Source organism: Tursiops truncatus, chromosome 2 (genome assembly GCF_011762595.2).
Source record: "Tursiops truncatus isolate mTurTru1 chromosome 2, mTurTru1.mat.Y, whole genome shotgun sequence".
Taxonomy (NCBI): domain Eukaryota; kingdom Metazoa; phylum Chordata; class Mammalia; order Artiodactyla; family Delphinidae; genus Tursiops; species Tursiops truncatus.
This window is the reverse complement of record NC_047035.1, coordinates 105926821-105951196: the sequence shown is the minus strand read 5'-3', so window position 1 is coordinate 105951196 and position 24376 is coordinate 105926821. Positions and strand designations below refer to the sequence as shown.

The 24376-nt window shown below is 38.3% G+C and overlaps 1 protein-coding gene across 7 annotated transcripts in view; it reads left to right on the top strand.

The window, feature by feature from the left end:
* The window catches only part of HERC1 (HECT and RLD domain containing E3 ubiquitin protein ligase family member 1), a 220530-nt gene that overhangs the window by 27703 nt on the left and 168451 nt on the right, over positions 1–24376 (top strand). For all 7 annotated transcript variants that reach the window (XM_073801133.1, XM_073801132.1, XM_073801130.1 and 4 more), the window contains one exon: positions 13930–14885. In XM_073801133.1, coding sequence (XP_073657234.1) covers positions 13956–14885 — 930 coding nt within the window. In that variant the 5' untranslated portion in view covers positions 13930–13955. The remainder of the gene's footprint in view (positions 1–13929; positions 14886–24376) is intronic.

Here is a 24376-nt window from a genome sequence, read left to right as displayed (position 1 = left end):
CTTTCTAAGAATTTGTCCATTCTACCAGGTTGTCCTTTTTTTTTTTTTTTGCGGTACGTGGGCCTCTCACTGTTGTGGCCTCTCCCGTTGCAGAGCACAGGCTCCGGACACACAGGCTCAGCGGCCATGGCTCACGGGCCCAGCCACTCCAATCTTCCCAGACCGGGGCACGAACCCGTGTCCCCTGCATTGGCAGGCGGACTCTCAACCACTGCGCCACCAGGGAAGCCCCAGATTGTCCATTTTATTGGCATATAGTTGCTTATAGTAGTCTCTTATGATGCTTTGTATTTCTGTGGTGTCCATTGTAAATTCTCCTTTTTCATTTCTGATTATATTGATTTGAGTCCTCTTCCTCCTTTTTTCTTGATGAGTCTGGCTAAAGGTTTGTCACTTTTGTTTATCTTCTCAAAGAACCAGATTTTAGTTTTATTGATCTTTGCTGTTGTTTTCTTTGGTTCTATTTCATTTATTTCTGCTCTGATCTTTATGATCTCTTTCCTTCTACTAACTTTGGGTTTTGTTTGTTCTTCTTTCTCTGGTTCCTTTAGGTGTAACGTTAGATTGTTTATTTGAGGTTTTTCCTGTTTATTGAGGTAGGATTGTATTGCTATAAACTTCCCTCTTAGAACTACTTTTGCTACATCCCGTAGGTTTTGGATTGTCATGTTTTTGTTGTCATTTTTTTCTAGGTATTTTTTGATTTCCTTTTTGATTTCTTCAGTGATCTCTTGGTTATTTAATAGCGTATTGTTTAGCCTCCATGTGTTTGTGTTTTATACGTTTTTTTTCCTGTAATTTATTTCTAATCTCATAACGTTGTGGTCGGAAAAGCTGCTTGATACGATTTCAATTTTCTTTTATTTACTGAGGCTTGATTTGTGACCCAAGATGTGATCTGTCCTGGAGAATGTTCCATGTGCACTTCAGAAGAAAGTGTAGTCTGTTGTTTTCTAATGGAATGTCCTATAAATATCAATTAAATCTATCTGGTCTATTGTGTCATTTAAAGCTTGTGTTTCCTTATTAATTTTCTGTTTGGATGGTCTGTCCATTGGTGTAAGTGAGGTGTTAAAGTCCCCCACTCTTATTGCGTTACTGTCGATTTCCTCTTTTATAGCTGTTAGCAGTTGCCTTATGTATTGTGGTGCTCCTGTGTTGGGTGCATATATATTTATAATTGTTATGTCTTCTTCTTGGATTGATCCCTTGATCATTATGTAGTGTCCTTCCTTGTCTCTTGTAACATTCTTTATTTTAAAGTCTATTTTATCTGATATGAGTATTGCTACTCCAGCTTTCTTGTGATTTCTATTTGCATGGAATATCTTTTTCCATCCCCTCACTTTCAGTCTGTATGTGTCCCTAGGTCTGAAGTGGGTCTCTTGCAGACAGCACATATATGGTTCTTGTTTTTGTATACATTCAGCCAGTCTGTGTCTTTTGGTTGGAGTGTTTAATCCATTCACATTTAAGGTAATTACTGATATGTATGTTCCTATTGCTATTTTCTTAATTGTTTTGGGTTTGTTTTTGTAGGTCCTTTTCTTCTCTTGTGTTTCCCACTTAGAGAAGTTCCTTCGGCATTTGTTGTAGAGCTGGTTTGGTGGTGCTGAATTCTCTTAGCTTTTGCTTGTTTGTAAAGTCTTTGATTTCTCCATCATATCCGAATGAGATCCTTGCTGGGAAGAGTATTCTTGGTTGTAGGTTCTTCCCTTTCATCAGTTTAAATATATTGTGCCACTCCCTTATGGCTTGCAGAGTTTCTGTTGAGAAATCAGCTGTTAACCTTGTGGGAGTTCCCTTGTATGCTGTCCTTTTTCTCTTGTTGCTTTTAATAATTTTTCTTTGTCTTTAATTTTTGTCAATTTGATTACTGTGTGTCTTGGCGTGTTTCTCCTTGGGTTTATCCTGCATGGGACTCTCTGTGCTTCCTGGACTTGGGTGGCTATCTCCTTTCCCATGTTAGGGACGTTTTCGACTATAATCTCTTCAGATATTTTCTTGGGTCCTTTCTCTGTCTTTTCTCCTTCTAGGAACCCTATAATGCAAATGTTGGTGTGTTTAATGGTGTCCCAGAGGTCTCTTAGGCTGTCTTCATTTCTTTTCATTCTTTTCTTTTTATTCTGTTCCATGGCAGTGATTTCCACCATTCTATCTTGCAGGTCACTTATCCGTTCTTCTGCCTCAGTTATTCTGCTACTGATTCCTTCTAGTGTATTTTTCATTTCAGTGATTGTATTGTTCATCTCTGTTGGTTTGTTCTTTAATTCTTCTAGGTCTTTGATAAACATTTCTTGCATCTTCTCCATCTTTGCCTTCATTCTTTTTCTGAGGTCCTGGATCGTCTTCACTATCATTATTCTGAATTATTTTTCTGAATGGTTGCCTGTCTCTACTTCATTTAGTTGTTTTTCTGGGGTTTCATCTTGTTCCTTCATCTGCGACATAGCCTTTTCATTTTGTCTATCTTTCTGTGATTGTGGTTTTCATTCCGCAGGCTGCAAGATTGTAGTTCTTGCTTCTGCTGTCTGCCCTCTGGTGGATGAGGCTATGTAAGAGGCTTGTGCAAGGTTCCTGATGGGAGGGAGTGGTGTTGGGTAGAGCTGTGTGTTGCTCTGGTTGGCAGAGCTCAGTAAAACTTTAATCTGCTTGTCTGCTGAGGGGTGGGGTGAGTTCCCTGCCTGTTAGTTGTTTGGCCTGAGGCAACCCAGCACTGGAGTCTGCGGGCTCTTTGGTGGGGCTAATGGCGGTCTCTGGGAGGGCTCATGCCAATGATTACTTCTCAGAACTTCTGCTGCCAGTCTCCTTGTGCCTGCAGTGAGCCACAGCCGCCCCACCCCCGCCCCCCCGCCTCTGCAGGAGACCCTCCAACACTAGCAGGTAGGTCAGGTTCACTCTCCTATGGGGTCACTGCTGCTTCCTCCTGGGTCCTGGTGGGCACACTACTTTGTGTGTGCCCTCCAAGAGTGCAGTCTCTGGTTCCTCCAGTCCTGTTGAAGTCCTGCAATCAAATCCCGCTGGCCTTCAAAGTCTGGTTCCCTGGGGATTCCTCCTCCTGTTGCTGGACCCCCATGTTGGGAAGCCTGAAGTGGGGCTCAGAACCTTCATTCCAGTGGGTGGACTTCTGTGGTATAATTGTTCTCCGCTTGTGAGTCACCCACCCAGCTGTTACGGGACTTGATTGCGCCCCTCCTACCATCCATTGCAGCTTCTCCTTTGTCTTTGAATGTGGGGTATCTTTTTTGGTGAGTTCCGGTGTCTTCCTTTTGATGATTGTTCAGCAGTTAGTTGTGATTAACAATTGGCTTTTAGTGGTATAAATCATCACTGTAAATTAAAACAAAACAAAAGAAGACGACAGCAGTTTTCGTTTTTCTTCCGTGCCAGTGTTTAGCTGGTTCATCAGGATTGTGGATTGGTTGTTCTTGAATACAAGTAAAAACCCATTCGTTTTATTCAATTTTGTCTATAGTTCTTTACTTGCTTAATAAGCATGTCTGCTTCCTGGTTTATTTGACTAGTTCTGATTATTGATGTAGCAAAACAATTTGTCAGCAAACTCAGCAAGTCCTTTCGTTTTCTAAGTGTACTTTCTAAATAGGGATAATAACAAAAAAAGCTTTTTCCTTTTTAATCAGCTGTTTACTTTTGTGCAGCTAAACATTGATAATTTGTGTGCTTTAATGAGTTAGAGTGCCAAAATCAGTGTCAGCGTAATGAAGCCCTGGAGAAAGGAAGTACTTGGGGCAGGGGTGGGGAGAGCTGGATCACAGTGTGTGCACTTCATTTTCAGTTGCAGAACTTTGCAAATGGGCTGTCCTTCCTGCACTTCCAGAAATGCTCTTGATAAGTATCTTTAGTGATGTCTTTCTTACATGAATCTCTAAATTCATAAATTTAGAGCTTCATAAATTTATTTTTAGCTGTGCGTGTGGCAGAGGGGTGGTGGGGAACAACAAGTTCAGTTTTATTTATTTATTTATTTATTTATTTATTTATTTATTTATTTATTTAGGCTGTGCCACGTGGCTTGTGGGATCTTAGTTCCCGGACCAGGGATAGAACCCAGGCCCTCAGCAGTGAAAGTGTGGAGTCCTAAACAGTGGACCACCAGGGAATTCCTGACAAGTTCAGTTTTAAACATACTGAGTTCAAGATTCCTTCCTTTGAAATTCCTTTCAATTTAAGATTTAAGATCAGAATGGTTATATCATTTTAGCAGTGGATGTTCAGGTCTGGAGTTCAGGAGGGAGACATTTGGACTGAATCATTAGTATATGAGAGGTAGGTGAAAGCCTTGGGAGTAGCTGGAACTACTCCAGAAATGTATGTACAGCGAGAGGAGGAGACAGAAATGGATGGAAGACAGAATCCATGGTGTCTGTCCCCTGTGGTACCACCCCACTTGGAATCATTTCTTTTAAAGTGCTTCTATTATATCAGTTCAGAGTAAGATAATATCTGGGTTTAAATTAGATTCTTTGTAAATAATGAACCACAGACCCAGATTGCTTAGCTCAATTCGGCAAATATTTCTTGAGGTCCCTTTATGTGCGTTACCTTTATGTGCTAAACATTAGGAGTATAAGCAAAATCAACACTGTCTTTGCCCTCATGGACCTTATAGACTAATATGAGAGGACACTAAGCAAATTATCACATAAATAGTACATAACTGCAAACTGTGCAGAATGCTGTGAAGGTAAAGTACTGGGTGTTGTGTGAGCATTTTAAAAGAGGGACCTGATCTCATATGGGTACATTCAGGGATAGTTTCCCTTGGAAGTGACATTTAATTCAATTAGCAATTATTGAGTACATATGGTGTGGCTAGAGAAGGGAGAGAAAGGGTGAGAGGTCAATTCAGATTGCTTCTGAAAAAATTTTAACTTTAAAAATAGACTTTATTGGGACTTCCCGGGTGGTCCAGTGGTTAAGACTCCACACTTCCACTCAAGGGGGCGTGAGTACAATCCCTAGTCGTGGAACTAAATTCCCACATGCCACACGGCGTGGCCAAAAAATTTAAAAAAAATAAAAAAGAAGACTTTATTAACTTTTTATTATAGAAAAATATTAAACATATACATAAACAGAGAGAATATTTCCCAACATGCATTTCAACAGTTATCAGTTCGTGGCCACTTTATTTCATTTCGACCCTCTGACTGTTTTCACTCATTAACACTTCTGACACCAGATGTGTGGATTTTTTCCTCACACTAACCAATCCTCTAACTCTCTAGACACTGTATGTCCTCCAATTTAACTCAGTTCTGATACTATCTGGAATTAGCAAAGGCTCCATAGATTAAGGGCTCAGTCCCATAGATCTGTCCCCACTTCAGATGCCTGTTGCAAGTCCCAGGTTGCCAGCTATACTTATGATCAACTCGCTATAAATTGGGTGTTCCCAATACCTCCTCGCCAGGTTTGATAATTTGCTAGAATGGCTCACAAAACTCAAGAAAACACTTTACTTGCGTTTACTGACTTATAAAGGATACAACTCAGGAGCAACCAAATGGAAGAGATGATTAGGGCAAGGTATTTGTAGGGGGCAGGGGGTGGAGGTGGCTGGAGGGTGGTGTGAAGAGCTTCCATGCCTTCCTTGAGCATGTTGGAAGCTCTCCAAACTCTGTCATTCAAGGGTTTTTATGGAGGTTTCATTAATTCAGCATCATTGATTAAAGCATTGGCCCATTGGTGATTTAACTCAATCTCCACCCCCTCTCCCCTCCTGGGAGGTGGGGTTTGGGGGCTGAAAGTTCCAACTCTAATGATGGCTTCAATTTCTGAGGACCTTCCCCGATCCTGAAACTATCTAGGGGCCCCCAGTCACCAGTCATCTAGTAAGCATGCAAAAGATACTTATCACTCCAGTGATTCCAAGGGTTTTAGGAGCTATGTGCCTGAACTGGACAAAGGTCAAATATCTGTCTCCTATCATACCACATGCTTCGATCCACTTTCCTTGCCTCTTGTATTATTTTGAAGCAAATCTCAGATGACATATTCCAAAGGATTTTAAAGCAGGGGAGGGACACAATCAGGTTTGTTTTTTAAAGCACTACTCTGGCTAGGGAGGCAAAGGAGGATTAAGAGATTATTTTGGTGGTCCAGATGAGAGATGATTGTAACTTAGGTGAGGGTTGTGGCAGTGAAAATGGAGATATCTGGATAGATTTGAGAGCTTTTTAGGGGGTGATACACAAATGCAAAAGTATGCATGCTAGGATATGTGAAAATTCCAAGATAAAAAAGGGTAAATCTTGCCTACAATAGGAGAAACAAACCAACCACGAAGTAGCATGAATTAGCTGGTGTTGTGGGAAAAGGTAGGGCATTCTTAATGTTTTTCTTTGATGAGTTTTGTACAACCCAACACACACTTTATTGACTGTAGTACTGCATTACTAGTTATCCTTGATACATTCTGGTTTCCTAAACTATGGATGGCCAATTCCTCCTGGAACCTCCTGCTTCTTTGTATTACTTGCATAGCTTTACTCTGAAGGTCTACTCCCAGACCAAGGATGACCAATTTCTTTGTTCTCTTAATAACGGTGAAGCAGACTTTTTGCCTTTCTGAGCTGTTGGTCTGGGCCTTGTTTTCACAGCATCCTTCCCCCCCACCCATGCAATGTGCCTTCTACTTTTTTTAAAAAAAAAATATGTATTTGGTAAGATACATATAACATCATATTTACCATCTTAACCATTTTTTTGTTTTTGTTTTTGTTTTGTTTTGTTTTGCGGTACACGGGCCCCTCACTGTTGTGGCCTCTCCCGTTGCGGAGCACAGGCTCCGGACACGCAGGCTCAGCGGCCATAGTTCACGGGCCTAGCCGCTCCGTGACATGTGGGATCTTCCCGGACCAGGGCACGAACCCGTGTCCCCTGCATCGGCAGGTGGACTCTCAACCACTGCGCTACCAGGGAAGCCCTTAACCATTTTTAAGTGTACAGTTCAGTGGTATTAAATACATTCATGATGTACAACTACCATTGTTGTCCATCTCCGTAACTATTTTTATCTTGTAAAAACTGAAACTATTCCCATTAAGCAATAACTACTTATCCCCCTTCCTCCAAGCCGCTGGCAACCACCATTCTATTTTCTGTCTCTATGGTTTTGACTATATACTCTTAAGTACATCGTATGAATGGAATCGTGTAGTATTTGTCATCTTGTGACTGGATTATTTCACTTAGCATAACATCCTCAAGGTTCATTCATGTTGTAGTATGTGTCAGAATTTCCTTCCTTTTTAAGGCTGAATAATATCCCATTGTATGGTTAATACCATGTTTTATTTGTCCATTCATCTGTTGATGGATACTTGGGTTGCTTTTGTCTTTTAGCTTTTGTGAATAATGATGCTATGAACATGTGTTTACAAGTATCTCTTAAGACCCTGCTTTCAATTCTTTTGGGTATAAACCCAGAAATGGAATTGCTGAATCATATGGTAATTTTGTTTGTAATTTTTTGAGGAATGCCATACTGTTTTCCACAGCCCCTGTACCATTTTACACTCCTGCCAACAGTGCACAAGGGTGCCAGTTTCTCCACATCTTTGCCAACATTTTTTTTCTGGTAAGCTATCCTAATGGATGTGAGGTGGTATCTCATTGTAGTTTTGATTTGCCTTTCTCTAATGGTTAGTGATGTTGACCTTCTTTTCATTTGCTTATTGTCCGTTTGTATATCTTCTTTGGAGGAATGTCTATTCAAGTCCTTTGCCCATTTTGAATTGGGTTGGTTTTTTTGTTTTGTTTTTTGCTTTTAAGAAGTTCTCTATATCTTGGCTGTTAATCCCTTATCAGATATATGATTTGCAGATATTTTCTTCCATTCTGTGGGTTGCCTTTTTACTCCATGACTACTGTCTTTTGATGCACAAAATTTAAAAATTTTCATGAAGTCAACTTTGTCTATTTTTTTGTTGTTGTTGCCTGTGGCTCTGGTGTCATATCTAAGAAATCAGTGCTAAATCCAATGTCCTGAAGCTTTGCCCTCTGTTTTCTTCTAAGAGTTTTCAGTCTTACATTAGGTCTTTGATCCATTTTGAGTTAATTTTTATACGTGGTGTGAGGAAAGGGTTCAGTTTTATTCTTTTGCATGTGGATATTCAGTTTTCTGAGCACTATTTGTTGAAAAGACTGTTCTTTTCCCATTGAATGTCTTGGAGCCCTTTTCAAAAATCATTTGACCATATATGTGAGGGTTTATTTCTGGGCTCTCTATTCTATTCCATTGTTCTATATGCCAGTACCACACTGTTTTGATTATTGTAGCTCTGTAGCAGATTTTTAAAAAAATTTTATTTATTTATTTTTGGCTTTGTTGGGTCTTCATTGCTGCATGCGGGCTTTCTCTAGTTGCAGTGAGTGGGGGCTACTCTTTGTTGTGGTGCGCGGGCTTCTCACTGCAGTGGCTTCTTTTGTTGTGGAGCACAGGCTCTAGGTGCGTGGGTTTCAGTAGTTGTGGCTCGTGGGCTCTAGAGTGCAGGCTCAGTAGTTGTGGCGCATGGGCTTAGTTGCTCCGCGGCACATGGGATCTTCCCGGACCAGGACTCGAACTTGTGTCCCCTGCATTGGCAGGTGGATTTCCAACCACTGTGCCATGAGGGAAGCCCTGTCTTTGGTTTTAATAGATGAGTTTTGCTGATAGTGATGAGTAGATATGCTTAGTCTTATTGCTGACCTTTTTTTCTGTTTTATCTTTAATACTTCTTTGCTTTCTTCATTTTCTGACCCTGTTATATGGTTTATGTTCTTTGATTCATCTCTATCCTTGCATAATTTGGAAAAGTGTACGAATGTACCCAGATGGCTGGATAGCAATAATTATCCAGGAAAGGAAATTGGGGAATTCCATTCATAGTAGCCACAAAATCAAAAATACTCAAGAAACAGTTTATCAAGAAAGGCATAGGACTTATATGAAGAAAATCTAAAATAAGATCGGATCAAAATAGAAAGACATACTATATTCTTAGGTGGACAAATTATCATAAAAGTATCTATTTTCTGAAAATTAATACATATATTTAATGAAGTTCAAATTAGAACATGCTACCTTGGGAGAGGTAGCATGTAATTGAATGAAATAATCTTAAAGGTTAGGGACTTGCCTTACCAGCCATCAGAATATTTATAAAAGCCACTGTAATCAAGTCACTGTTGGCATAAGAATGGACAAGTGGACCAAAATAGAGAATTCAGAAATAGATCCTGGTAATGGAAAAAGAGTAAATTATTCTGTTGTTTAGGTCTTCTGTTTCCTTACATATTTTTGTCCACTTGATCTGTCTTGTACTGGGGATGGTATATTAAAGTCTCCCATTATTTGTGTGTTTCTATGTTTCCTTGCACCCCCTGTAGTTTTTGCTTTATAAAAGCTGTTGCTGTGCTTTTTATTTGACTGGTTTTAAAATGTCAATGCCAATCTAATTCTTTTACCTTTTTAAGTTATTTGATCTTTTTGCCTGGAGGTCTTGAGGGTTTTATCTAAATCCTTGAATTTACAAGGCCAATGTCTTAGAGTTGGTTGTTCTTGCTCAATTTCCCAGGTACCTTGTGAACCCTTATTGTATTGATTCAAAAAATTTTTTTTCTATTTCTGGCAAGTTTTCTTGGCTAGTAGCTTTAAAATCAGCTCTTTGTTGCATTTTTGTTTTACTTTTTCAGGTAATCCAGTAGTACAAATACTTGCCCTTCTTTGCTTGTCTTCTCTTTCCACTACTTTCACTGATTTGTGTGTGTGTGTGTGTGTGTGTGATTTTAATTCTCATAGTTGTTTCCCTGCTCCAGCCTTTAATTGCCCTTTGCTAACTTTTTATTAGAGTCTACCCTTCCTTGGACAGTTTATAATTCATTCTTCATTTCTGAGAATTTTGTCTTTTTCTTCCGTTTCTTTCTTGAGTTCAGTCAGCTCTTTTCCTTTTTTTCCCCTTTCTTCCTTCCCTGTTCCTTCCCTTTTCAAAAACTTTAGAAACTTTAATTATTTATGTGGTCTTTTTCTGCTTTTAGTTTTTGAATTTCTGATTCAAGGTTTTTTTTATATCCTCAAATGTTTGTGTGTTTAATTTTGCTTGGATTGTTAACTTTTATTTTCTTATGCTTTCTTGTTATCAGGAAGATTTCCATCAGTTGATGTATGTGAACTTTACTGATTTTCTGCAGTAGTTCTCTGTGGACTTTTTTCTTGTTCATTTTTATGGTATTGGGTTTTTTTTAATAATATTCCTAATTTAATGACACCCTCTTCTGTCTATATAGCAAAGTTCAAGTACTTCAAAGGATTTTTTTTTTTTTTTGGTGCTTTGTTTCTTTTGCTTGAGAGAAGCTTTGTTATAGCTCCAATTTTATAATTCTCTTTTGTCTTGCAGAACCCTAAACATTCCCCCCCTCCTTTTTTTCTTTTACCCTTTACCACCCAGTTGCCAAAGAATGCTTCTCTTTTCTTTTTTGTCTTTTTTCTCCTCTCTGCATTTCAAGGAATGCTCATATAAATCATACCTGTCTTTTTAAATTGTACCTGCTTCTTTAAATCATGCCTGACTCTTTAAATTAAATGTACTTTGAAATCTCTTCCTTGTAGTCTGTGCTCTGATCTGCCTGGACATTTGTTCAGTATTTTCAGATTTAGTGTGGATTTAATCTTTCTGGCAGTCATTCCAAATCACCTTTAGGCTCCTTCACTATCCTTCCTCTTCTCTCTTTTCTACAGATTTTCTTAGTCTGCTTCTGCTTGCACAAAACCTTGTGGCTCTTGGAGCTGAGAGTGTGTGCACTGGGATTGATGATATTTCTTTTTTTACAGTTAATTTGCAGTTTTGTCATTCTATATCTTCAAATTATGCTGTGGGTGTGGTTTTATGTAGAATTTATTTTTCCTTATTGTTTGGGAAGAAATTTGGGGAGATAATTATGCAGCTGCCATTGTCCTCAGCTGTCTTGGAAGTCTTGGATGACTTAAATGGTGGTGGCATAATTAGCCATCCACCTGGAAACAATAAAATTGGAATCCAATTTTATACCATGCAGAACTTAATTAAAATTTCAGATGAATATAAAATTCATTTAAAGACTCGTGTAAAAAAATCAAAAATACTTCAAGAAAATCTAGGTGAATACCTGTATAATCTAGAGTTCATGTGTAAGGGCATGGGGATGTTGGGGTGCCCTTTTAAACCAAGAATGGAAAGCAGGAGCCATAAAGAAAGGATGTGTATGTATGCGCAAGATAGATTTAGAAGAAATATTTGCAGTGCTGAGGACAATGATAAAATACAAAAACTTTTTACAGATTGACAAGAAAAATAACCCAGTAGAAAAATATGTGACTAGAAGGACATGAATAAGCATTTCCCAGAAGAGTGTGTCCAAATGACCAATATCCATGTGCTGTTCAGGTGTTAGTAATCAGGGAGATTGAAATTAGAATAACAACATATTCCTTTATAGCAGTCAAACTAGCAAAAATAAAAAGAGCAGAATTACCTCTGGCTTGCAGGGATGGAGGTAAGTAAGGTACTTTTATATCCCCTGCACAATGTTTAGTAAATACTTAGATGAATGAAGTGGGAGGAGGCTTATGGTTTTATTTTCCCTCTCCAAAGTACATACTTTCCAAGTATCTATTGAAGTTAAATTAAGCAGAGTATTCATAAGCTTGAAAAAGGAAGAAGTACCATTAGATTTTATATTTGGAATTTAACAGGGCATGTTTGGAAGTAGGAAACTCCTTTTAATTAGCCTGCAGTCTCTATCATTGGAGCTCTTTTTTTAAGAGCTACCTATATCATGAAAATAAAATGCCCTTCGTTGTGTGAGGATCTTTCTCTACCACCAACTGTTATGACTACCATTCTGGGGACTTGCTTGAAAAGCAGGAGTTAGTCCTAACTCCCCAGCAATATTTTATGATGAAAAATTTCAAACATACAGCAAAGTTGAAAGATTTAAAAATGAACAGGCATATATATACTTCACCACTGAGATTCTGCCATTAATATTTTATTATACTTGTTTTATCACATATCAATCCATATGTATGTGTGTATGTATATACATATCTTTATACACACACACATCAGTGCATCTTATTATCTGATGCATTTCAAAGTAAATTACACATATCAGTATACTTCCCCCTAAATATACTTCAATATATGTATCAACTGGAATTCAGTATTTATTTAGGTAAAATTTACATGCAGTGACATCTTAAATGTATATTCACTGAGTTTTGACAAATGTATAAGGCTTGGTAATCCAGCATTACCATCACTTCAGGAAGTTCCCTCATGCCCTGCCCAGTCTATTCATGCCCTCACCTTCTAGGGGCAACTACTATTTAGCGTTAAGTCTTTCTGTGGAGATATGTTTTCTTCTGGGCGAATCTGTAGGAGAGGAATTGTTGAGTCATTGGGTAGGTATATATTTAGTTTTTTTTTTTTTCCGGTACCTGGGCCTCTCACCGCTGCGGCCCCTCCCATTGCGGAGCACAGGCTCCAGACACGCAGGCCCAGCGGCCACGGCTCACGGGCCCAGCCCCTCCTTGGCACGTAGGATCCTCCCGGGCCGGGGCACGAACCCGCGTCCCCTGCATCGGCAGGTGGACTCCCAACCACTGCGCCACCAGGGAAGCCCTATATTTAGTTTTATAAGAAGCTACCAGATGTCTTTCTAAGGTGGCTGTTCAATTTTACATTTCCACAAATGGTTTGTGAGAGTTCTGGTTGCCCTGCATCCTTGCTTAACATTTGGTATTGTCAGCCTTACTAATTTTAATCCTTCTGGGTGTGTATTAGTATCTCTTTGTGTTTTTAATTGGCATTTTTCTGATGAATAATAATGTTGAGTACTTTTTTGTGTGTGCTTATTAGCCATTGCCATATCTTTGGTGAAGTTTTGTTCACAACTTTTCTGACCATTTAAAAAATTAGGTTGTCTTTTTATTATTGAGTTGTAGGAGTTCTTAATGTATCTTGGATGATAGTCCTTTGCACGATATATGTCTTGTGAATATTTTATCCCAGCAAACTTAGTTTTTAAGTACTTTTTGTCAGCAAATACTTACTGAGCACTTACTGTGTGCCAGAATACAGCAGTAAACAAAATATACAGAAACATTCCTGCCCTTTTGGAGTCACTGCAGCTCCTCAGTACAGTCAGGGAGACCAGTAAGAAAGCTTCTTCAGTGATCCAAGAGATGATGGCTTAGACCAGGGTTTCAGCAATGGAGGGGTGTGAGAACTGTTTGGATTCTGGCTATATTTTGAGAGTAGAGTTGACTAATTGAATTTGGAGTGTAAGAGAGGGAGGAGTCAATGATGACTCCCAAGGTTTTTAGCCAAAGGAAATAGAAGGATACAGTTGCCATTTATTGAAGTGAGGAGTTCTGCAGGAGGAACAGGTTTGGGTGGGTGTGGTGGAAATGTTGGATTAGGAATTCAGTTTTGAATATAAAGTTTGAGATGCCTATGAGGTGTGGAGAGGTCAAGTGGGCAATTACATATATGAGTTTGGAATTCAGAGGAGAAGCCTGGAGATACAAATTTGGGGTCCATCATCATGTAGAACCCACTATTAATACTGACAGTGGGACCAGAACCTGAAGAGAAAAGTTACATAAATCACTAATTTTTAAAATAAACTTTTTATTTTGGGATAATTTTAGACTTATGTAAAAGTTGCAAAGATAGTACAGAGTTCCCGTATGCCCTGCAACCCATTGCTCCCTAATATTAATGTCTTAAATAACCATGGTACATTTATTGAAGCTAAAATACTAACATTGGTATGTTACTGTTAACTGAAGTCCAGACTTTGTGTTTCACCAGTTTGAAACCACTAATTGTAATATATGATGGAAGTTCAGAAACTTGATTCCTTTTTCTTCTCCCTTTATAGAACTAATGGCTGAAGAGTAAATCAAAATGGCAACTATGGTTCCACCAGTGAAACTGAAATGGCTTGAACACCTCAACAGCTCCTGGATTACAGAGGACAGTGAATCTATTGCTACAAGAGAGGGGGTTGCTGTTCTATATTCTAAACTGGTCAGCAATAAGGAAGTAGTACCATTGCCCCAACAAGTTTTGTGCCTCAAAGGACCACAGTTGCCAGACTTTGAACGTGAGTCTCTTTCAAGTGATGAACAGGACCACTATTTGGATGCCCTTCTTAGCAGTCAGCTAGCACTAGCGAAGATGGTATGTTCAGATTCCCCATTTGCTGGGGCACTTCGAAAACGATTGCTTGTACTCCAGCGTGTCTTCTATGCACTTTCTAATAAATACCATGATAAAGGCAAAGTGAAACAGCAGCAGCATTCTCCGGAGAGCAGCTCTGGTTCGGCAGATGTCCATTCTGTTAGTGAACGTCCCCGGTCAAGCACTGATGCACTTATAGAAATGGGTGTTCGAACTGGTCTAAGTTTATTATTTGCACTTCTGAGACAAAGTTGGATGATGCCTGTGTCGGGACCTGGTCTCAGTCTTTGCAATGACGTTATTCATACTGCAATTGAAGTTGTGAGCTCTTTGCCACCATTATCTTTAGCAAATGAAAGCAAGATTCCACCTATGGGCTTGGATTGCTTATCACAAGTAACAACATTTCTTAAAGGAGTAACTATTCCCAATTCTGGAGCAGACACTTTAGGTCGTAGATTAGCTTCTGAGTTGCTGCTTGGTTTAGCTGCTCAGCGAGGTTCTTTGCGGTATCTCCTTGAATGGATAGAAATGGCCTTAGGGGCTTCAGCAGTTGTAAATTCCATGGAGAAAAGCAAACTACTATCAAGCCAGGAGGGGATGATCAGCTTTGACTGCTTTATGACTATATTAATGCAGATGAGACGTTCTTTGGTACGTATGATAAATCTGAACTTTAAAATTCTTATCTAACAATTTTGGGAAATGTCAACCCAACTTTTAATGAATTGATGGTAATAGCAAATGATTTGAGAATTCTACTGGTGATTGTTAGGTTAGTTAAATAATTTAGATACTTTGAGTAAAGAAACTTTTATATGTGTTGATGTCAAAATGTAATTCAAGGACAGGCTAGTTGTATAGTGTTAAGACCACTGGATCAGGAGTTAGGATTGTAGTTTAAGTTTTATGGCTTCCTGTGTGAACTTGGGAAATTCATCTAACTTCTCTGTGTTTTAGTAAACTCAAAAGTAAAATGAGGGGCCTTGGCTAGTAAGTGTGGAGACCTTTTGAAAAAAATCTCTAATTTCATCCTTCTTCATTTTTATTAAACATTTACTATGTACTAAGTATTATTCTAGGCCCTAAGGATACAGCAGAGAAAAACAGAGTTTCTTGGAGCTAACAGCCTAGTAGGGGAATCAGACAATAAATATAAATTTTAGGTAGTGTTAAGTTCTAAGTTAAAATAAGGGAGGGAAAGGAATACAAAATGATGGGTTCAAGCAGAGATTGGGGAGGGGAAAGGTGTGGTATTTTAGTTAATGTGATCAGGGGAGTCTCTGAATTGGGACATTTGAGCAGAGACCTGAATGGAGGGGAGTAATGAACCGATATACTAGATCTGTAATAAATGTCTTGTTCATGAAGGAACTTAATTGCTTGACTATCATAAAGGAACTAACTTTAGATACCATATTAAAGAATAAACAGTAAAATATAGTGCAATATGATCAATTTCAAGAATTTCTGAGATTGAAATTTAATGCTTTTGTGAAAACCAAGAATAAAAGTTTGAAATAACAGATGAACCGGTTTGCAGGGCAGAAATAGAGACACAGATGTAGAGAACAAACGTATGGACACCAAGCGGGGAAAGTAGAGGGGTGGTGGTGGTGCAATGAACTGGGAGATTGGGATTGACATATGTATAAAATGGATAACTTATAAGAACCTACTGTTTAAAAAAAAAAAAATTTAAAAAAAGAATACAAATTTGGAATATAAAGATTGAAACACTTATAAGTTGATTTAATTTCAATTGAGTTACATTGATCAGCGTTTTTGATATTCTTTATTACCAAATATCAATTAACAAATTTATTTAGTTTAAATAATTAAAAATGCCACTTGTAAATTATGTATGTGTGTTTTACGACTCCCCTTCCCCCCCAAAAATGTGGAAAGCTGTTGGATTGACAGGAATGTTTCATAAAAAACAATTATGTTGAATTTATTTTCAAACCAGGGCATTTAAATTTTCACCTGGCTTATATTTTGTACTTGTGAACTGAATGGTAAATATTGGGTCATTTTATTACAAATAATTTTATTGTAAGCAAGTACTTGGAGATTTTAGATCATGAGATCTATGAAAATTTGAATTCCCTAATGTTAAATAAAATTTAGACTAGAAAAGCATGTGGTGCTTTGTTCAGAATCTGGAATGTTGACAAGGGCCGTATGATCTTTACCTGAAGTAGGAATCTAGAGCCAGAGATCTAAGCAATGATCGAAGTAAGAAAGGTTTGAAGTAACAGCTATGAAAGGCAGTTAGGCCTCTTGTGGTTTCTTATTCAATATTTAAACTTATTCACTTGCATATCTGTTTTTCTCATTTTATTTTCCAATTCTTAATACTTTCTGGTAACATTCTCTAAATTTATACTGTTTTCAAATATGTGATGCCATTTGATGACCTAAAATAATGTATCTATTCATGGTCACATGTTAATATTTCTGTGAGGAGTTACTTAATTCTTCATTTTACAGCCTGTTTATTTTGCATTGCCTTTGTTACAAAGAAAACATGTTAATTATTGTGCAGTCTACTTATATGATCGTACGCTTGCCTGTGGTATGTTTCCTTTTTAATCAAAATGCTAAATACCCTGAGTCAGAAGCCTCTTCCCCACCTTACCCTCAAAGGCCTTATCCTGCAGTGTTGCTCCTTAGTGGGAAGAGGGTGCCCCAAGAAACTAAATTGCTTTTCTCAGTATCTGTTTAGCCCATTGTCTTTTAGCATGTTGTAAATTGGTTTGTATGCATATTTGGCTGTAAGTTTAAATTGGCTCTATAACCTTAAGAAATCTTTACAGTAAATATATTTACTACCTATATAATGTGTTTTAATATTCACTTAATTAACCTATAGTAAACCATCCCATTCATTTTTTGGATTCTACTTACTGCTTCCCAGTACCTGGAATAAGGGAGGAAGAGCTCTAACCTTCGTTGAGTGCCTACTGCCTACCAGGTGCTTTTTATTTTTATTCTTTTTGCGGTACGCGGGCCTCTCACTGTTGTGGCCTCTCCCGTTGCGGAGGACAGGCTCCGGACGCGCAGGCTCAGCGGCCATGGCCCCTCAGGTGCTTTTTATAAGCAGTGTCTTATTCAATTATCATGTTAATCTGTAAGGTAGATATTATTTATCCTTATCTTAAGGATGAAGAAACTGTGGCAATTATCCTAAATTTACACATCTATTTGGCAAAAGAACTGAAAGTATTATGTATACTCCTGATTAAGCACTGATGGGCCAGGCACTGTGTTAACTAATTCTTACAACCCATAGTCTGTCTGCAAAGCCCACATTTTTTCTGACAGCTGTATGCAGCTTTTACCCTGTTTATGTTAAATTGACTTATTTTTTTTTTCCCATGAAGGCCTACCTTAAAGTAGATATAAAATATAATAACCTTATTTTATTGCTGGATTTCCAATTTTCTCTCCACTTGGCCTCTTTCATTTCTGGACAAAATGTCAAATACACCTAGGCAGAAGGGGCCTCCGCCTCCCTCTTTACCCTCCTAGGCTATACCCTACATTGTAGCTTTCTCTTGGGATGAGGGTACCCCGGATAGCTTTCCTCAGAATTCTGGATATATTCTGGGGAAGAATCCCATCCTGACCTTATCTTCCCTGTCTTAAGATTCTCTGCTCAAGAACAGCTGGGACAGAAGGTATCCCCAAGCTAGAAGTTAGAGGGAGAGACACATAACCATCAATTGAGTACCTGGTAGAAGGCCTAACAAAAATGAGTTCAATCCTTAAATTGTATTTACATGTGTGATTCTTAACCTCCTCTACCCATGCACATAGTAATTCTGTTTGAGTGCAAGCATGCAAGATACTCATTAACTTACATTTAAATAAAGAGTAGGGAAATAATGTCACTGTACATCCCTGAATTCTAAAAAAATAAACACCAAGAAAAACACCTTTGGCCTTTGATGCCACTAGGTGTTTACTGTGTGCCAGATACTGTTAGGCTATGGGTTAAAATGATGAATAAACTTTGTAGCGTCCATGCTGTTAGCCAGCTCACAGTGTAAGGAGAGAGAGATGCACAGACGTTTCATATTAATGATGCTGGGCTGTAGTAGAGGTCTGCACAGGGAGGTGGTGATGAGATACAGGAGGAGGAAGGCTAGAAGGGAAGGGGCAGAAAATGAAGGATGCCTAAGCTTAGTTGAAAAGTAAGAAGAGTTTGCTTGCAGACATGAGGTGTGTGAGTGAGGGAGCTGAAGAAGTTTTCAGGTGAGAGGATTAGTATTCTGAAAGTGACTGAGGTATGGGAGAGTAGGCTCCTGGGTGCTGGGGCTGGAATGGGATGAGCTGAGGCGGCCAATGTGGGCAGGGCCAGGTATCCCATGCTATGGGGTTTTGAGCTTGATTCTGTAGGCAGTGGGGAGTCACTGAAGCAATTTTAAGCAGAGTAGAATCAGATAGCAAGAATGTAAGGAAATGTACTCCATCAAGTCTTAATGTTCTTGTCTGATTTTCTTAAAAAGACAGATGTGAAAAAAACGAAAAGGTATTACATTATTTTTGATGGTAGGTAAATAAGAGAAGCGTAATTCAATGAAGACCTGTGAAACCACACATTTATGTTATTTTAATTTCCCATTTATCTTTGGACCTTTGAACTTCCTGTGGTATATTAGCAGTGTATGAAGTTACACATTTCCAAAATGTAATTTCTTTTTTTTTTTTTTTTTTTTTTTTTTTTTTTTTTTTTTTTTTTTTTTTTTTTTGTTTATAATTTTATTTTATTTTATTTTTTTTTTTAACATCTTTATTGGGGTATAATTACTTTACAATGGTGTGTTAGTTTCTGCTTTATAACAAAGTGAATCAGTTATACATATACATATGTTCCCATATCTCTTCCCTCTTGCGTCTCCCTCCCTCCCACCCTCCCTATCCCACCCCTCCAGGCTGTCACAGAGCACCGAGCCAATATCCCTGTGCCATGCGGCTGCTTCCCACTAGCTATCTACCTTACTACGTTTGTTAGTGTGTATATGTCCATGACTCTCTCTCGTCCCGTCACAGCTCACCCTTCCCCCTCCCCATAACCTCAAGTCCGTTCTCTAGGAGGTCTGCGTCTCTATTCCTGCCTTACCCCTAGGTTCTTCATGACATTTTTTTTTCTTAAATTCCATATATATGTGTTAGCATACTGTATTTGTCTTTTCTTTCTGACTTACTTCACTGTGTATGACAGACTCTAGGTCTATCCACCTCATTACAAATAGCTCAATTTCGTTTCTTTTTATGGCTGAGTAATATTCCATTGTATATATGTGCCACATCTTCTTTATCCATTCATCCGATGATGGGCACTTAGGTTGTTTCCATCTCCGGGCTATTGTAAATAGAGCTGCGATGAACATTTTGGTACATGACTCTTTTTGAATTTCGGTTTTCTCAGGGTATATGCCCAGTAGTGGGATTGCTGGGTCATATGGTAGTTCTATTTGTAGTTTTTTAAGGAACCTCCATACTGTTCTCCATAGTGGCTGAACCAATTCACATTCCCACCAGCAGTGCAAGAGGGTTCCCTTTTCTCCACACCCTCTCCAGCATTTATTGTTTCTAGATTTATTGATGATGGCCATTCTGACTGGTGTGAGATGATATCTCATTGTAGTTTTGATTTGCATTTCTCTAATGATTAATGATGTTGAGCATTCTTTCATGTGTTTGTTGGCAGTCTGTATATCTTCTTTGGAGAAATGTCTATTTAGGTCTTCTGCCCATTTTTGGATTGGGTTGTTTGTTTTTTTGTTGTTGAGCTGCATGAGCTGCTTGTAAATTTTGGAGATTAATCCTTTGTCAGTTGCTTCATTTGCAAAAATTTTCTCCCATTCTGAGGGTTGTCTTTTGGTCTTGTTTATGGTTTCCTTTGCTGTGCAAAAGCTTTGAAGTTTCATTAGGTCCCATTTGTTTATTTTTGTTTTTATTTCCATTACTCTAGGGGGTGGGTCAGAAAGAATCTTGCTGTGATTTATGTCATAGAGTGTTCTGCCTATGTTTTCCTCTAATAGTTTGATAGTTTCTGGCCTTATATTTAGGTCTTTAATCCATTTTGAGCTTATTTTTGTGTATGGTGTTAGGGAGTGTTCTAATTTCATTCTTTTACATGTACCTGTCCAGTTTTCCCAGCACCATTTATTGAAGAGGCTGTCCTTTTTCCACTGTACATTCCTGCCACCTTTATCAAAGATAAGGTGTCCATATGTGCATGGGTTTATCTCTGGGCTTTCTATCCTGTTCCATTGATCTATCTTTCTGTTTTTGTGCCAGTACCATACCGTCTTGATAACTGTAGCTTTGTAGTATAGTCTGAAGTCAGGGAGCCTGATTCCTCCAGTTCCTTTTTTTGTTCTCAAGATTGCTTTGGCTATTCGGGGTCTTTTGTGTTTCCATACAAATTGCGAAATTTTTTGTTCTAGTTCTGTGAAAATGCCAATGGTAGTTTGATAGGGATTGCATTGAATCTATAGATTGCTTTGGGTAGTAGAGTCATTTTCACAATGTTGATTCTTCCAATCCAAGAACATGGTATATGTCCTCCATCTATTTGTATCATCTTTAATTTCTTTCATCAGTGTCTTATAGTTTTCTGCATACAGGTCTTTTGTCTCCTTAGGTAGGTTTATTCCTAGATATTTTATTCTTTTTGTTGCAATGGTAAATGGGAGTGTTTTCTTGATTTCACTTTCAGATTTTTCATCATTAGTATATAGGAATGCCAGAGATTTCTGTGCATTAATTTTGTATCCTGCTACTTTACCAAATTCATTGATTAGCTCTAGTAGTTTTCTGGTAGCATCTTTAGGATTCTCTATGTATAGGATCATGTCATCTGCAAACAGTGACAGCTTTACTTCTTCTTTTCCGATTTGGATTCCTTTTATTTCCTTCTCTTCTCTGATTGCTGTGGCTAAAACTTCCAAAACTATGTTGAATAAGAGTGGTGAGAGTGGGCACCCTTGTCTTGTTCCTGATCTTAGTGGAAATGCTTTCAGTTTTTCACCATTGAGGATGATGTTTGCTGTGGGCTTGTCGTATATGGCCTTTATTATGTTGAGGAAAGTTCCCTCTATGCCTACTTTCTGCAGGGTTTTTATCATAAATGGGTGTTGAATTTTGTCAAAAGCTTTCTCTGCATCTATTGAGATGATCATATGGTTTTTCTCCTTCAGTTTGTTAATATGGTTTATCACATTGATAGATTTGCGTATATTGAAGAATCCTTGCATTCCTGGAACAAACCCCACTTGATCATGGTGTATGATCCTTTTAATGTGCTGTTGGATTCTGTTTGCTAGTATTTTGTTGAGGATTTTTGCATCTATGTTCATCAGTGATATTGGTCTGTAGTTTTCTTTCTTTGTGACATCCTTGCCTGGTTTTGGTATCAAGGTGATGGTGGCCTCGTAGAATGAGTTTGGGAGTGTTCCTCCCTCTGCTATATTTTGGAAGAGTTTGAGAAGGATAGGTGTTAGCTCTTCTCTAAATGTTTGATAGAATTCGCCTGTGAAGCCATCTGGTCCTGGGCTTTTCTTTGTTGGAAGATTTTTAATCACAGTTTCAATTTCAGTGCTTGTGATTGGTCTGTTCATATTTTCTATTTCTTCCTGATTCAGTCTTGGCAGGTTGTGCATTTCTAAGAATTTGTCCATTTCTTCCAGATTGTCCATTTTATTGGCATAGAGTTGCTTGTAGTAATCTCTCATGATCTCTTTTATTTCTGCAGTGTCAGTTGTTACCTCTCCTTTTTCATTTCTAATTCTATTGATTTGAGTCTTCTCCCTTTTTTTCTTGATAAGTCTGGCTAGTGGTTTATCTATTTTGTTTATCTTCTCAAAGAACCAGCTTTTAGTTTCATTGATCTTTGCTATTGTTTCCTTCATTTCTTTTTCATTTATTTCTGATCTGATTTTTATGATTTCTTTCCTTCTGCTAGCTTTGGGGTTTTTTGTTCTTCTTTCTCTAATTGCTTGAGGTGCAAGGTTAGGTTGTTTATTCGAGATGTTTCCTGCTTCTTAAGGTGGGCTTGTATTGCTATAAACTTCCCCCTTAGAACTGCTTTTGCTGCATCCCACAGGTTTTGGGTCGTTGTGTCTCCATTGTCATTTGTTTCTAGGTATTTTTTGATTTCCTCTTTGATTTCTTCAGTGATCACTTCATTATTAAGTAGTGTATTGTTTAGCCTCCATGTGTTTGTATTTTTTACAGATCTTTCCTGTAATTGATATCTAGTCTCATGGCGTTGTGGTCAGAAAAGATACTTGATACAATTTCAATTTTCTTAAATTTGCCAAGGCTTGATTTGTGACCCAAGATATGATCTATCCTGGAGAATGTTCCGTGAGCACTTGAGAAAAATGTGTATTCTGTTGTTTTTGGATGGAGTGTCCTATAAATATCAATTAAGTCCATCTTGTTTAATGTATCATTTAAAGCTTGTGTTTCCTTATTTATTTTCATTTTGGATGATCTGTCCATGGGTGAAAGTGGGGTGTTTAAGTCCCCTACTATGAATGTGTTACTGTCAATTTCCCCTTTTATGGCTGTTAGTATTTGCCTTATGTATTGAGGTGCTCCTATGTTGGGTGCATAAATATTTACAATTGTTATATCTTCTCTTGGATCGATCCCTTGATCATTATGTAGTGTCCTTCTTTGTCTCTTTTAATAGTCCTTATTTTAAAGTCTATTTTGTCTGATATGAGAATTGCTACTCCAGCTTTCTTTTGGTTTCCATTTGCATGGAATATCTTTTTCCATCCCCTTACTTTTAGTCTGTATGTGTCTCTAGGTCTGAAGTGGGTCTCTTGTAGACAGCATATGTAAGGGTCTTGTTTTTGTATCCATTCAGCTAGTCTGTGTCTTTTGGTGGGAGCATTTAGTCCATTTACATTTAAGGTAATTATCGATATGTATGTTCCTATTCCCATTTTCTATATTGTTTTGGGTTCGTTATTATAGGTCTTTTCCTTCTCTTGTGTTTCTTGCCTAGAGAAGATCCTTTAGCATTTGTTGTAAAGCTGGTTTGGTGGTGCTGAACTCTCTCAGCTTTTGCTTGTCTGTAAAGGTTTTAATTTCTCCATCAAATCTGAATGAGATCCTTGCTGGGTAGAGTAGTCTTGGTTGCAGGTTTTTCTCCTTCATCACTTTCAGTATGTCCTGCCACTCCCTTCTGGCTTGTAGGGTTTCTGCTGAAAGATCAGCTGTTAACCTTATGGGGATTCCCTTATGTGTTATTTGTTGTTTTTCCCTTGCTGCTTTTAATATGCTTTCTTTGTATTTAATTTTTGACAGTTTGATTAATATGTGTCTTGGCGTATTTCTCCTTGTATTTATCCTGTATGGGACTCTCTGTGCTTCCTGGACTTGGTTAACTATTTCCTTTCCCATATTAGGGAAGTTTTCAACTATAATCTCTTCAAATATTTTCTCAGTCCCTTTCTTTTTCTCTTCTTCTTCTGGAACCCCTATAATTCGAATGTTGGTGCGTTTAATGTTGTCCCAGAGGTCTCTGAGACTGTCCTCAGTTCTTTTCATTCTTTTTTCTTTATTCTGCTCTGCAGTAGTTATTTCCACTATTTTATCTTCCAGGTCACTTATCCGTTCTTCTGCCTCAGTTATTCTGCTATTGATCCCATCTAGAGTATTTTTAATTTCATTTATTGTGTTGTTCATCGTTGCTTGTTTCATCTTTAGTTCTTCTAGGTCCTTGTTAACTGATTCTTGCATTTTGTCCATTCTATTGTCCATTCTATCTCCAAGATTTCGGATCAACCTTACTATCATTATTCTGAATTCTTTTTCAGGTAGACTGCCTATTTCCTCTTCATTTGTTAGGTCTGGTGCATTTTTATCTTGCTCCTTTATCTGCTGTGTGTTTTTCTGTTTTCTCATTTTGCTTATCTTACTGTGTTTGGGGTCTCCTTTTTGCAGGCTGCAGGTTCGTAGTTCCTCCTGTTTTTGATGTCTGTCTCCAGTGGCTAAGGTTGGTTCAGTGGGTTGTGTAGGCTTCCTGGTGGAGGGGACTAGTGCCTGTGTTGTGGTGGAAGAGGCTGGATCTTGTCTCTCTAGTGGGCAGGTTCACGTCTGGTGGTGTGTTTTGG